The sequence below is a fragment of the Talpa europaea genome (genome assembly GCF_964194135.1).
Source record: "Talpa europaea genome assembly, chromosome: 11".
In the NCBI taxonomy this organism is placed as follows: domain Eukaryota; kingdom Metazoa; phylum Chordata; class Mammalia; order Eulipotyphla; family Talpidae; genus Talpa; species Talpa europaea.
The window spans coordinates 51,086,817-51,101,377 of NC_140078.1; the positions used below are offsets into that span (position 1 = coordinate 51,086,817).

The 14,561-nt window shown below is 35.6% G+C and overlaps 1 protein-coding gene across 2 annotated transcripts in view; it reads right to left on the minus strand.

Annotated features, from left to right (window-relative positions):
- PPP4R2 (protein phosphatase 4 regulatory subunit 2) overlaps nt 1-14,561 on the minus strand; it is a gene marked incomplete at both ends in the record, with an annotated part of 46,610 nt that overhangs the window by 10,390 nt on the left and 21,659 nt on the right. The window contains one exon of one of the 2 annotated variants that reach the window (XM_084248070.1): nt 2,875-3,045. The exons of the other annotated variant lie outside the window; for it this stretch is intronic. Coding sequence (XP_084104196.1) covers nt 2,875-3,045 — 171 coding nt within the window. The remainder of the gene's footprint in view (nt 1-2,874; nt 3,046-14,561) is intronic. 2 annotated transcript variants of the gene reach the window in all.

Genomic DNA, 14,561 nt, shown 5'->3' on the forward strand with positions numbered 1-14,561 from the left:
ATACAAAGAAATGTTTTCATTCCCTTTGTTTAATCATTCAATACATTTTTGAGAACCTATAATGTTCAGACATTCACTGTTCTAATTTTATATGGAAAAGGCAGTTTACTTCTGCTCTCTAGAATCTTAGAATTCTGGAAATCAAGCAAACAAGTAAAAGGACAATTGCCACATCAAGGAGGGAAAATTTATATGCAAAAAATATACTGAAATATTTTTTAAAAATAATCTTTTTCATGGCAAAATACTATGAAGCACTTTAAGTTTTTACTAACTAAAAGCAAGAATTAAACAAGGAACTTACCAACAGGAAAATCAAAAGACCATGAAATTGTAATTCATGAAAGAGCCAATAAGGATATAAAAAGTATTCAATTTCACTTGCAATCAAAGAAACACAAACCAACACACACTAATACTGAAGAGATACACTATTTGCACTTTCATACACAAGGAAGCACAAAAGAACATATTTTGTGAGGTCAAGTTTGTACTTTCTGTAAAATTTTAAGTGTACATTCACTGTGACCTAGCAATTCCACTTGTAAATTAAAAGATTTTATGCATATATTCAGCACATGACAAGTCAGTCATCAACACAGGAAGGTATGTTCTAGGATACTCACTACAAACTCTATTTGTACCAATCAAAAATTAAACACCCTCCACCAACAGGAATGGGACAAATTATAACATGCTCATGTACCAAAAAATAATGCAGCCATTTCAAATAAATAGACAAACAAAAGACATGGCTTTAACTATACTGATACAGAAAAGATTCAAAGTTCTTTTAAAAGGATAATACACGTAGATATATCATGGTCCTATTTTGATTCTTTACGTTCTTTTCTGATATTCTGCCATCTTTTAAAACCATTAACGTGTTGCTTTTATAATTTAAAAGATTATCTACAGCACAAACAGAATATATAGGAATATACTAGAAAAGATAAGCCCTCAAGCTGGTTGAAAATGAACAAAGGCTATTTCTACCAACCATGTCAAAAATTTTAAAGCAACTAATTTTCATATATTGGAGACATGAAAATAAAATTGAAAAAGATTGACACATTTAATGTGTCTATATATTTATATAATAAAAAAGGGTAAATTTAAAAATGAAAAACATTAATGTATCACTGGTTAAGACTTGGTTTCTACCAGATCAGGGAAAATGATTCAAAATTGCCTTTCTGAAAAATCAAATTTAAAACTAAGTTCAGCAGACTTAAGGTTCAAAGATGAAAAATGGTTTATTTTTTTATTTATTTTTTGTGGGACCCTCGCCGGTGGCCGGGGATCGAACTGGCACTGCAGAGGCTGCGGGCGGCCTCACAACGCAGCGCTCAAAACGCTGCACCACCAGGGGAGGCCCGATGAAAAATGTTTTTAATGCAATTATGTTTAATCACATGTAGGCATTAAATGACTATTCAAGTAATTTTATGAAATAGGTCAATTATGTTTACAAATTTAAAAATTACAAACATTTAGGGTTAACGCACCAACTTATAGATCTGTTTATAATTCAATTTAATTTGAAAGAATTAAAAATGACATTTCAGAATCACAAGTAAATTAGGTTACAGTCACAGTGGTATAATAATGACCTAGTTCTCTTTAACTCTTATTTTTAAGTTAGCCATAATTTATTGAAATAAGTCACTATACAGTCTAAGTATAATCTTTCTGTCTTTGTACTATTTATAAATGTTCTCCAATTCTTATCTTAAACATTTGGTTCAATAAAAAATTTTATGCAATATACTTTTAATACACAGTATGTGTCATCTCCTGGGTATGTACTTTAAGAAAAATTAACTAGTATTGATAAGAAATATGTGAGTATAGTTAAACAATTTTCAAGAGGGTAGAGAGTGAAAATAAATTCCTTTCCCATCTCAAACCTCCATGGGCAACCATATTAACTGAGGGACCACAAATATAAAGCTATAAATTCTACCCCCCAAAAAGTATTTTAGTAACAGTAAATTGAAACAGACCAAAGCAGGAAAACTCTTTTAAAAACAGGGGAACTTGACATTGCAAATTTCATCTGTTTAAGTATCCAAAGAAAGAATGAGATCACATTTATGCTTCATAAACATCCACAACTGAAACCCTTTCAAATAAAATCTACCCTTAATACGAATTCTTGTCAAGATAACCACTGTAAAATTTGGTATTATCACCCCATATTCCAAACTGTTGGCGCCAAACTAAATACTGAAAAATTCAACTTCACAAATATTTCTTTCCTTCAATAAAGAAAACACTAAAAAAAATATAAAGCCCTAAAAAGAAAATATATAAAATGATACAGAATATGAGACACAATAACATTTAAAAAAAATCAGTTTTATTTTAGTGCAGAGGATCTTTTTGGTGCAATAAGTAAAAGTGGCTTACTTAGTGGGAGCAGAAGGGAGACTCAGAAAACTTTTTAATGAACAGTAAGTAGAGTATCTTCATAAATTAGTATTTTCCATTTTAAAAGAAATGTGACTTAATGACTATACAGGTTCTGAGCAATTTATAGATTTATAACACAAAATACAAAAAAGGGAAATAAAAACCATAAAATATTTCCTGATAAATGAATGTTACCACAGTCATATCCATTTAAAGTCCAAATGCCAGTGATAGTCATGAAAAGGTAGTTCAAGTTAAAACAAAACAAAATAAAACAAAACTGTAAATATTTTAAATACCTGTAAGATGAAAATCAGTAACTACTCTATATGCCACTAGAGACATAAAACTTATTCTAATGGATAATCAGTTATTAAACAATCAGATACATCAAAAGCTGAAAGAAAAATCCATAATGCTGTTAAAAATTAAACCTTTAAAATAATATTAAGTGCATACCCATTAAATCCAGTGACAATTTTCAGTATTCTTTCCTTCATTTCATCAAAGGGAATATATTCGACATTAGGGTTGGGAGGACCTCTTGGTTCAGGAGCTGAAGTTCTGAAATCATCCATCACTTTCTCCAGTTTGAAAATAAAATAGCCTTTAAATTGGGACCACTGAATCCTATAAGCAAAAAGTAAAAAAAAAATTAATGCCTTGTACCTTTACAATTCTTGAACATAGAGCAAAAATATTCAATTCACCAAACTATACACTAATGCTAATGAAATTAAGATCGGACTAAGTAGTAGTGAGAATGCTGTCTTAATATTCAGTAGCATGCACTGTGCCACACCAGCTCCCAACTCCTGACACAACCAAATCCAAATATGATTAAAAAAAAAAAAAAAAACCTTTAAAATGAACTACCTCTGGATGAGTCTCTTGTGTACATAGTGACATTCTTTGCATTTTAAAAACATTATTTGGTCTTGACTCTATCCCACCTAATAATAAACCTAACCAGGGAGAAGTTACTGCCCCATTTTAAATAGGTTATATAAATTATCCCAAGATAACATTTATAGTTTTAAATGGACAAGTCAGGATAACTCCATATGCAAAACTATTAACATCCAAGTTGGTAACGTTTATATATAAACAATTAAGTTTCTTGTCTTGGATCTGTCAAACAGCAAAATAAATTCAGTTTTTTCTTTTGCCTTCACTTTCAGCTAGCATGTTCAGGCTACTTTAACATTAAAAGCTATAGTCATTTTTACTTGAAAGGACTTTCAAACAAATAATGTTTATTCAGGTAAGAATTTAGTAGACATTCTTTAAAATGAAAGTAAAACCCTCAAGACAAACAACCGAATTATTTGTGGCCAATGCCAAAATGTTTGAAATTCAAAGCAAAAAACTAAGTCTTGAAACTAAGTCACTGTGAGTTTGGAAGGAACCTGATGCATTACCAAGACATTTCAAAAGTAGTCAGTACTGATATAAAACCTACTGTGTAATACCAACAGTGCAGGCAACAAAGAAATCCATAAACAGAAAACTATCAAAATAAGAAATTTTTGTATATCATTCACACTAGCAGTAAGAGTAGAAAGACAAATAGAATGGGAGAAAATATATGTAATTCATGTATTTGATAAGGTGTTAACATCCATGATATATAAAGAACCCCAACTCAACAACAAAAAACCTAAAATAAATAGCCTGATTAAAAAAATAGGCAGACTATTTGAATCAACATGTACCCAAAGATATACAAATGGTTAACAGACATGGAACTCTAAATTAAAACCACAATGATGTAGAACTCCATATCCATTAGATTTGCATTTATCAAAAAAAAAAAAAAAAGCAAAACCAAATATTGGCTGGAAAGGATGTACAGAAACTAGAATCTTTGCATTGTGGTAGGGATGTAAAATAATTCAGCCACCCTACACTGTGGGAAACAGTAGGGTGGTTTCTCAAAAAAAAAAAAAAAAAAAAATTACCTTATGATCCAACAATTCCACTTCTAGGTAGACAACCAAAATATTTGAAAGTAGGGACCCAGTAAGATAATTGTACACCAATGTGCACAGCAGTATTATTCACAATAGTCAAAATATGTAAGCAACTCCAGACGTTCACCAACAGATGAGTGGATAACCAAATGCAGTATATACATGTAAAATGGGTCATATCTGACCCTATAAAATAACATTCTGACACATGCTACAACGTCTTGATCATGTGAAATAAGCCAGATACAAAAGAACAAATAGTCTAGGATTCTGCTTATGGAATGAGGTATCTAATCTAGTCAAATTCAAAGAGACAGCAGAAGGACATCTGTCAAAGGCAGGGCATAGGGAAGGTTGTTTAACAGGTAGAGTTTCTGTTTGGAAAAATGAAGGTTTTTAAATTTATTTTTTATTTATACAATAGCTGGGGCACAGGCCAGAGGTGCGGGAGGGTGAGAGGATTCACCAGAGACAGAGTGGGGAGCAGAACAGGCAGACAGACCAAAGGCACTGCTGAGGGGAGCAGCGGGCGAGACAGGAGAGGTCTGCTGTGCCATGTGGGAATCTGTGCTGTAGAGGCTGAGGACAGCTTCCCAGCAATGAGCTCAACCAGCTGTGCCACTGGGGAGGCCCAAGGTAAAGGTTTTTAGATGAATGGTGGTGATGCTGGCTCAGAATTGTAAATGCACTTGATGCTACTTAACTATAAAAGGTTACATTATGTGTATTTTACTCCACTGAAAAAATCTTGAAAAATGTGTAAAAGATTCAAATAGGCATTTTTTTTATTTTTAAAGATTTTATTTATTTATACAAGCACCGGGTACAGTCAGAAGCACGGGAGGGTGAGAGAATTCACCAGAGCCAAAGCAAGGAGCAGAACAGGCAGAAGGACTGAAGTACACTGCTGAGGGGAGGGAGCAGCGGGCACAGCGGAGGCTGGGGATCAAACCCGTGGCTGGGGATCAAACCGGTGCTGCAGAGGCTGTGGGCAGCTTCACAACCCAGTGCTCAACTGCTGAGCCAATGGGGAGGCCCTCAAATAGGTATTTTTATGAAGATAGACAAATGGGCAATAAACACAAGAATAGATACTTAGTATCCATTAAGGAAATGCAAAATCAAACCAAAATGAGATACCAGTTCCCATCCACTGGGACTGCTATAATCAAAAGGTTAACTAAGTGTTGGGGAAGATGTAAAAGGAAACTGGTAATCTACAAACTGCTGGTGTATATACAAAATGGTGCAGGCACAATAGAAACTGCTTTGGCAGATTGTTAAAACGTTAAACCCAAAAGTGACACGTGAACTGACAATGCCATTCTATTAAATTAGTAAATTAGTTGGTATCAAATATTACTATTCTTTTTAAATTTGGTAAGGGTAATCATTAAAGATTAAGTAATTACTTTATCCCTCTACCGCTAATCTATCTATGGAAGAGGAACTGTAGGTTTAAGAAGTAAAGGGAGAATATTATAATTTCTGACATGGCTAATATTAATTTCTGAATATATAATGGTCACTGAATGCTAAACTTTATCCTTAAATTTCACCAGACTTCCCACAAGCATTTAGTTAAAACTTAAAACACAACAGAGGTTTACCACAGGAGTCTTGCGGAAAAAGTAACATCACAAAGATAGTAACATAGTGCATTCCTTGCATTGTTTTCCCTCACAAGAGAGAGAACTAACACAAGTATTCTGTAACAGAACATCACTGAGAGAATTTTACAGCAAGGAGGTGAGAAGGAAGTATAACCAGCATCTCACCATATTTGTGTTTCAGAAAGTTATTAAAGTCTCAGCACTTTTAAGCTATTGCCAGCCACTGTGGCCTGAGTTCAACACCCAGCCAGGGAGTTAACCCATATGGCACAGCAGACTCTCCTGTCAGTAGATCTGCCTGTTCTGCTCCCCACTCTGTCTCTGGTGAATCCTCTCACCTCCCGAACCACTGGCCTACACCCCAGTTCTTGTATGCATAAATAAATAAAAATCTTAAAAAAAAAAAAAAAGATCACAGACATGAACAAGGCATCCCCCAGTACATCTGTGACAGCAGCTGGCCCCCTCCATGCCTCTGTACCTCCCTGACAAAACACTAGCTAATCCACCATTCCCCAGGTGCCTGCAGCACCTATAGAAATGTGTAGTAACCAAAAAAATAAAAAGAACCTTACCATCACTTGCTGGGAAAAGAAAAAGCGGGTACTAAGTTGGTAATCTAGGTCAAAAAGAAAAAGTAAAGGTGGTAGACAAGTCAAATATGCAGAAGAATATACCAACACAGACAACCCAAGACTTCAAAGTAAGAAGAGATCATGAGGGAGAACATCACTTCAGAAACCAGATTTAAAGACATGGATTGCAAGTGGTGACAACATAGTAGTAGCAGCCATAAGGACCTCATGATACCAAACGTGAAAGCAATAGTGTTACCGATTAGGGAAAAAAGGAAAGGCATTTCAGTAAGCAGGTGAGCCTGATTAAAAACAAGCAAAAACAGATGGTAGACATGCCAAATGTGAAGACATAGGAATATACCTCCAACAAAGGCAAAACTTCAGGATACAACAAAAGAGAATGGTCTGCTGCAGAAACCAAACTTAAAGACCAGTGCCTCTCTGGTGGCACAGAACTCTCATGCTATTAAGATGTCCCAGCAACTGAGGCATGAGATCAATCTCCAGCAAGGAAGCTAACCCACATGGCGTAGCAGACCTCTCCTGTCTCACCCACTGCTCCCCTCAGCAGTTTATTTTGGTTGATCCGCCTGTTCTGCATCCTCTTGCGCCCTCCCCCACCCTGGCCTACACCCCAGTTCTTGTATGCATAAATAAATAAATAAATCTGTAGTAAGATACTTTCGACTTAAAAAAAAAAAAAAAGACCTGAAAGAATGAAATCTGACAACTCAAAATAGCTATCATGAAGAAATTCAAATACAAGAAAACCCAGAAAAGCAATTTAATGAGATCAGAGGAAAAAAAAATAAACAAGCAAAAGAAAGAGACTGAAGCTATAAAGAAAATAAATATTCAGGATGTGAAGAACTCAATAAACAAGATTGAGTGCCTACAGAAAACTAAGGTAACAGAACAGACCCAATGGAGGAATGAATCTACAAGTTCAGAGAGAATCTAGAAACAATTCAAGTCAAAGAGAGAAATAAGGCCTTTTAAAAATGAACAACCACTATGAGAGCTAGCCAACTCCATTAGGAAAGGCAACATAGGATATTAGGGTATCCCAGAAGGTGAACAGAGTAAAGGGAACAGCTTCGTTATTCAAAGACATAATAACTATGGACTTCCCAAACCTGGGGAAGGAACTGAATACACAAGTCTAGGAAGCTGAAAGATCTGGTTATCTAAATACAAAAACACCTACAACAAGACACAAAAGAGAAACTACCAAGAGTACAAGACAAAGACATTAAAGGTGGCCAGGGAAGGTGGGGGAAGCAGATAGCATATGTCAAAGTATTCCAATGAGGCTAGCATCAAAAACAGAGCACGTTCTCTGCAGAAACTCCATGGGCCAGGCAAATGGATGACATATTCAAAATACGCAAAATTTTCCAATCAAGAATACACCATCCCATAAAACTCTCTTTAAAACAGGAGGGAGAAATAAAGGCGTTTTCCAGTCAAGTTCACCCTACTCCTTAACAAGAAATGTTGAAAATGAGCTCTTCTACTTAAAAAAGAAAAAAGTTCACAGAAAACTGAACAAGGCAATAAAGAGGGAAGAATCAGAAAACAAAATATAAAATGGCAACAGGAAGTTCTCACATATCAATAATCACCCTCAATGTAATCAAAAGGCACAGAGTGACTGGACTGACTAAAATCAAAACCCAATACATGCCATCTACAGATTTTAAAAGCAAGAACTACTATACTTTTGTCAGATATATTACAACCAAAAAAGATAACATGACAAAGATGGGTATCATAAAAAGATCAGTATGGCAAGAAAAACATAGAAAAAATACCATGACTTTTCCGACAACACAATTTATATACACCCAACACAGGAAAACCAAAATACAAAGAGAGGTGAAGGGCACAGCAACACAATGGACACATGAGACAGAAAATCAACACAAGCTAGATGAGATAAACTTAGATATTTACACAGCATTTCACCCTAAAACAATATACATTCTTCTCAAGTACACATGGGATGTTTTCAGGGATAGAATGAATGTTGGAATACAAAGTGGGTTTCAATAAATTTATGAAGACTGAATTCCTATCAAGCTTGACCACAATGGTGTAAAACTAGAAAATGAGGAGGAAACTACAAATTTATAAAGTGGCAGGCTGTAAAATTAATATATAAAATTTTACTACATTCCTATATGCAAATTAGCAGAAAATCGGGAAACAATCCCATTTACAATCACATCAAAAAGAAATACATAGCAATAAATGTAACCAAGCTAAAAGACATGCATAGAGAAATCTACAGACTAAAAGAAAAGAAAGACACAAAAAAAGAAAAGGTGAAAGAATTAACATTTTAAATTGCCTACATTACCTATAATGAGATTCAATGTAATCCCTATCAAAATCCCAATGGCATTCTTCAAATAAACAGAACACTCACTAAAAGTTATTTGGAATTGGGCCTCCCTGGTGGCACAGGGGTTAAAGAGACAGTGCTAGCTTTATCAAGCTATCGCCAGCTACTGCAGCACAAGTTCAGGCCTGTCAGGGAGCAACCCACATGCCACAGCAGACCTCTCCTGTCTTGCCCACTGCTCCCCTCAGCAGTGTATTTCAGTCAGTCTGCCTGTTCTGCTCCCCACTCTGTCTCTAGTGAATATTCTCACCCCCCATCCTCGCATCTCTGGCTTACACCTCAGTTCTTGTATGCATAAATCTTTTTTTTTTAAAGTTATTTGGAATTACAAAAGACCCCAGATAACCAAAATAATCATGAGGGGAAAAAGAGACATAGAAGTATTGCATTCCTGGACTTCAAGTAATATTACAAAGCAAAATTATTCAAAACAGAAAAAAAACCAAACAGATGTTTCAGAGATCAATGGAATAGAATGGAGAGCCCAGAAATAAGCTCACATATGCATGGAGAACATATTTATGACAAAGGAGCCAACAGCATACAATGGAGATATAACCTGGTACAACCATCACAGAAAATAGTATGGTAATTTTGGGAAAGAAAGAGAGAGAGGAAGAAAGGAAGGGGGGAGAGAGAAGGAAGGAAAAAAATTCCATACAACCCAGTTATCCCACTTTTGGGTTCATCTGAATACAAAAACACTAACTGAATAGATATATGCAGCCCTATGTCCACAAGCATAATCTGTAACCTAAGCGCCCACTGACAGATGACTGAAAACACACACACACACACACACACACACACACACACACACACAGATTATTCAGCCATTAAAAAAAAAAAAAGGATGGGGCCTCCCAGGCGGCACAGTGGTTGAGCGCTGGGTTGCAAAGCTGCAGCGTCGGTTCGATCCCCGGCCACCGGGCAAGGGGCCCACATGGCACGCAGACCTCTCCTGCCGCCCGCTGCTCCCCTCAGCAGTGTACCTCGGTCCTTCTGCCTGCTCTGCTCCCTGCTCTGGCTCTGGTGAATTCTCTCACCCTCCTGCGCATCTGACTGTACCCAGTGCTTGTATAAATAAATAAATCTTCAAAAAATAAATAAATTAAAAAAAAAAGGATGAAATCCTGCAACAACATGGATGTAATTCATTCACATGAAGACAAACATCATGATCTCCCTTGTGTGTTTTGGTAAAAAACAAAAGTGAATGAACTACAATTTTAGAGTAAAGAAAAACGGTCGTTACCAGAAGAGAAAGGGGAATAAGGGACTGACTGGAGAAAAGGGGTCATCTGTATGAAGGATGAACCTAGACCTAAGCGATGAATACAGATCTAAGTATATACAGATGTTAATTTTTAATGCTGTATGACTGAAACCAAACCATGTTACTTCAAAATGTCTTACACTTTAAAGAATTCTTTTTGTAATTTTAATTATCACCCACAAAGGCATAATCTATTTTATCTGAATTAGGATTTCTCTATACAAAGGTTCTTCTAATCTCATCTTTTCATGAACCACTTGCCAATCCTTTATGAAAACAAAACCACAAAAAATTACATTAATGGTGTGGTAACAAGTTCCTTCAAATGTTAGGAAGTAATTGAGTTAATAAATACAATGAAGCAGCATGTCAAATTAATCATACTTGGAAGTTTTTTTTTGTTTTGTTTTTTGGTTTTTTTCTGAAATTAGAGTATTTATTTTAGCTGCTAGCACAATAACTGGCAGAACGTAATAAAGGTGAGATTGACAGTCCCAAAACATTTCTCTTAGTTTCTTTTTTTAAATTTTTATAAATTTTATTTTTATATTCCCCATACAATTGCAACCCCCTTATTTTGACCCCAAGCCCTCCCCTCCCCGCCCCCCACCCCTCAGATTGTCTCTGGTTCATAGTTTTTGTTGCATTTGATTTTCGCTTTCTTATAGTTATTCATTTTCCTGGTCCCTTATTTAAGTTTTCTAGATTCCTGTTATGAGTGAGACCATCCAGTATCTTTCTTTTTCTTTCTGGCTTATTTCGCTGAGCATGATCCCTTCCAGCTCCATCCATGTTGCTGCAAATTGCATGTGTTTATCTTTTTTGATTGCTGAGTAATATTCCATGGTGTATATGAACCACATCTTCTTGATCCAGTCATCTATTTTTGGGCATTTGGGTTGTTTCCAAAGCTTAGCTATTGTAAACAGTGCTGCTATAAACATAGGGGTGCAGGTGCTCTTTGGAGTTGATGTTTCTGTGTCCTTTGGGTAAATACCTAGGAGTGCAATTGCTGGATCATATGGAAACTCTATGTTTAGTAGGTCAGGAAATCTCCACACAGCTCTCCATAGTGGTTGGACCAGTTTGCACTCCCACTAACAGTGCAGGAGAGTTCCTTTTTCTCCACAACCTCGCCAACATTTGTTGTTGCTAGTTTTTTTAATATGTGCCATTCTCACTGGTGTAAGATGGTATCTCATGGTAGTTTTGATTTGCATTTCCCTGATGACACGTGATGTTGAACATTTTTTCATATGCCTGTTGGCCATTTGCATTTCCTCTTCAGAGAAGTTTCTTTTTAGCTCTTCTGCCCATTTTTTGACTGGATTATTTTCTTTGTTGTTGTTGAGTCTCATCAGCTCTTTGCAGATTTTTGTGATCAGTCCTTTATCATTAGTGTTGTGTGCAAAAATGTTCTCCCAGTTGGTGGGGTTTCTCTTAGTTTTTGTTATTGTCTCTTTTGCTGTGCAGAAGCTCTTTAATTTGATGTAGTCCCAGCTGTTGATCTTTGCCTTCACTATCACTGCTTTGGGTGATGTGTCTGTAAAGATGTCTTTGATGTGCATATCACGTAGTGTGTTTCACCTATATTTCCTTCTATGTATTTTATGGTTTCATTCTGATGTCTAGTTCTTTAATCCATTTTGAGTTGGTTTTTGTGCATGGTGTGAGGTAGTAGTCAAGCTTCATTCTTTTGCATGTAGTGACCCAGTTTTCCCAGCACCACTTATTGAACAAACTTTCTTTGCTCCAATGCATATTCTTTGCTCCTTTGTCAAAGATTAGTTCACCATAAATCTGTGGGTTTATTTCTGGATTTCCTATTCGATTCCATTTGTCTGTGTGTCTGTTCTTGTTTCAATACCATGCAGTTTTGATGATTATGGCTTTGTAGTATAGTTTGAAGTCTGGGCGTGTGATGCCTCCATTACCTTCTTTTTTTCTCAGGAGTGCTTTGGCTATGTAAATTTTATTAAAAACAATTTACATGCTGGTGTCCTTGGTCTTGAAGCCAATCACAGGGTTGAGTCAGGATACATACACACCTCCATCCTTTACCCCAATACCTTCTTACACCCTGCTTCTCACATGTGATTGTACCTGTGTAAGACTAATGATACCAGGTGTCTAGGGGAGGATGTCACATGCATCTTTGTTCTATGATGATTAATTTAGAATTTTAGGAACACAACTACAGGCTAATGTACATGAAACAAACATTTTCCTCACAATTCTGAAATTAAAAGTACTTTCTGTGGCACAAGGGCATCTCTTATTTTTCCAAACTGGTTCTAGAATACTTTAGTGCACAGTGGCCACTATACTAACTTACTCTTACTATTCCAAATTCTATTAAGATTATTCTTTATTCAGTGTAATTGTTTTCTACACAACTTATATAAGCATGGAAGAGCCCTTAATAATCCAAGGAATAGCAAATTTGTATTTCACTTAGAAACATCAATGGGGAATGTGGGAAGAATAAAAAAAAAACAAAAAATTGTAGTGGATGATCAAATATGCAAGATGATAGGATTATAAAATGCTTAATTTCAAAAGGCAACTATTTGAATCAGATTTAAAGGGTCATGGAATTTATCTTTAATTACATGCAAAAATATAAAAAAGTAAATTTAATTTGAATATTCAATTAAGTGGTGAAAGACCAGCAAAAATAAGTACATTGTGAACTGCTTACACAAAACACATTAATTTTAAGAATTTTAAAATATAAATTACCAGCTTAGAAAGCCACTATAAAATAGGTCCCAATCAAGAAAATATTTCTTTTGCATTATTATACTATATAATAGTTTATCAATTAAGAAAAGATTAAAGTAAATCAGTAGAACAGAGTACAGAAGCAGATCCAAACATAATCAGATATAATAGGACTACCACAAAATTTTACTAGGCTTAAAAAATAAGATGTCTCTTTACTTTTACTGATTACTAGCACACTGTTAAAAAAAAAACAAAAACCTAGAAAATAAAATTAGAAATAAAATGAAAATTAATCTCCCCATTAGAGGGTACTGTCATGGGACCAAATTCTTTCAAAGATTTTTTTAAGATTTATTTATTTATGCATACAAGAGCTAGGGTATATATAATAACTGTCAGATTCTCATTTTACACTGAATCCTTTAAAAATAAAGACTCATGTCAAAGTAACTAAAATATTTGTCTAATTGTTGCTATTTTAAAATTATCTTTGAAATGTTACACTTTATTGCTCAGAGAAATTAAAATCTGAAAATGGCATAGTACCTGCTCCAATGTGCTAAAACTCTGAAGACAAAGTATTTGCTACTACAAGTCACATTTCAAACCAGTATTTATGTACACATATGAGGATCCAATCAGATGAAAGCTTCAACAGATAACACCTGTAACACCTCAGTGTAAACTTGGGTTTTTTTAAATTCCCAAGATTTATTCCTTTATGCATACAAGAGCTGGGGTACAGGCCAGAGATGAGGGGGGTGAGAGGATTCACCACAGTCAGTCAACAGAACAGGCAGAATGACTGAAATACACTGCTGAGGGGAGCAGCAGGCAAGACAGGAGAGGTCTGCTGTGCCATGTGGGTTGCTCCCTGGCTGGCTGGGGATCGAACTCATGCAGCAGAGGATTGGTTCACAGTGTGGTGCTTAACCCCTTGTGCCACCAGGGAGGCCCTCTTTTTTTTTTTTTGGGGGGGGGGCATCTTGTATATTCATAAGTATTCCAATGTGCTTAAAGATTCAAGTTACTTTCTTCTGCTCACCACCTCTACCAACTAACATAAAAATTTCAAGAAATAGTGTCTTGTAGTTAATGTGATTGATATTTAACTCTTAGCTAACCTTTGACCCCTTAATGAAAATCTTTCCAAAATTTATTAATATACCAACATGGACCCTTCCTTTCTACATAAACAACTGAATCGGAGATATATATTTTGGCTCAGTCTAAAGATAGCCATATCCAAATTTAGAGTACTGATTTTTTTTTTTTAATTACACTAAATGGATGAGGTGAATCTAATCCCCCCCCACCCCATACTAAGGAGTCACTCTTCTCACCATTTCATCACTGCTTCTATCCTATCCCTCCACAGTCCATCTGACACTAATTCTAAATTGCTATCAACAGATCGGTCCATTCCTCACATTGTCAGAGCCTAGGCAGATACTGGCATTCTATTCTACCAATTCACACTGTAACATCAGGGTCAATGATAGAAGTCCAGGGGAAATACAAGACACTGATCTTTGACTAACAAAAATAGTTTGGAAAACAAGATAAACAAGA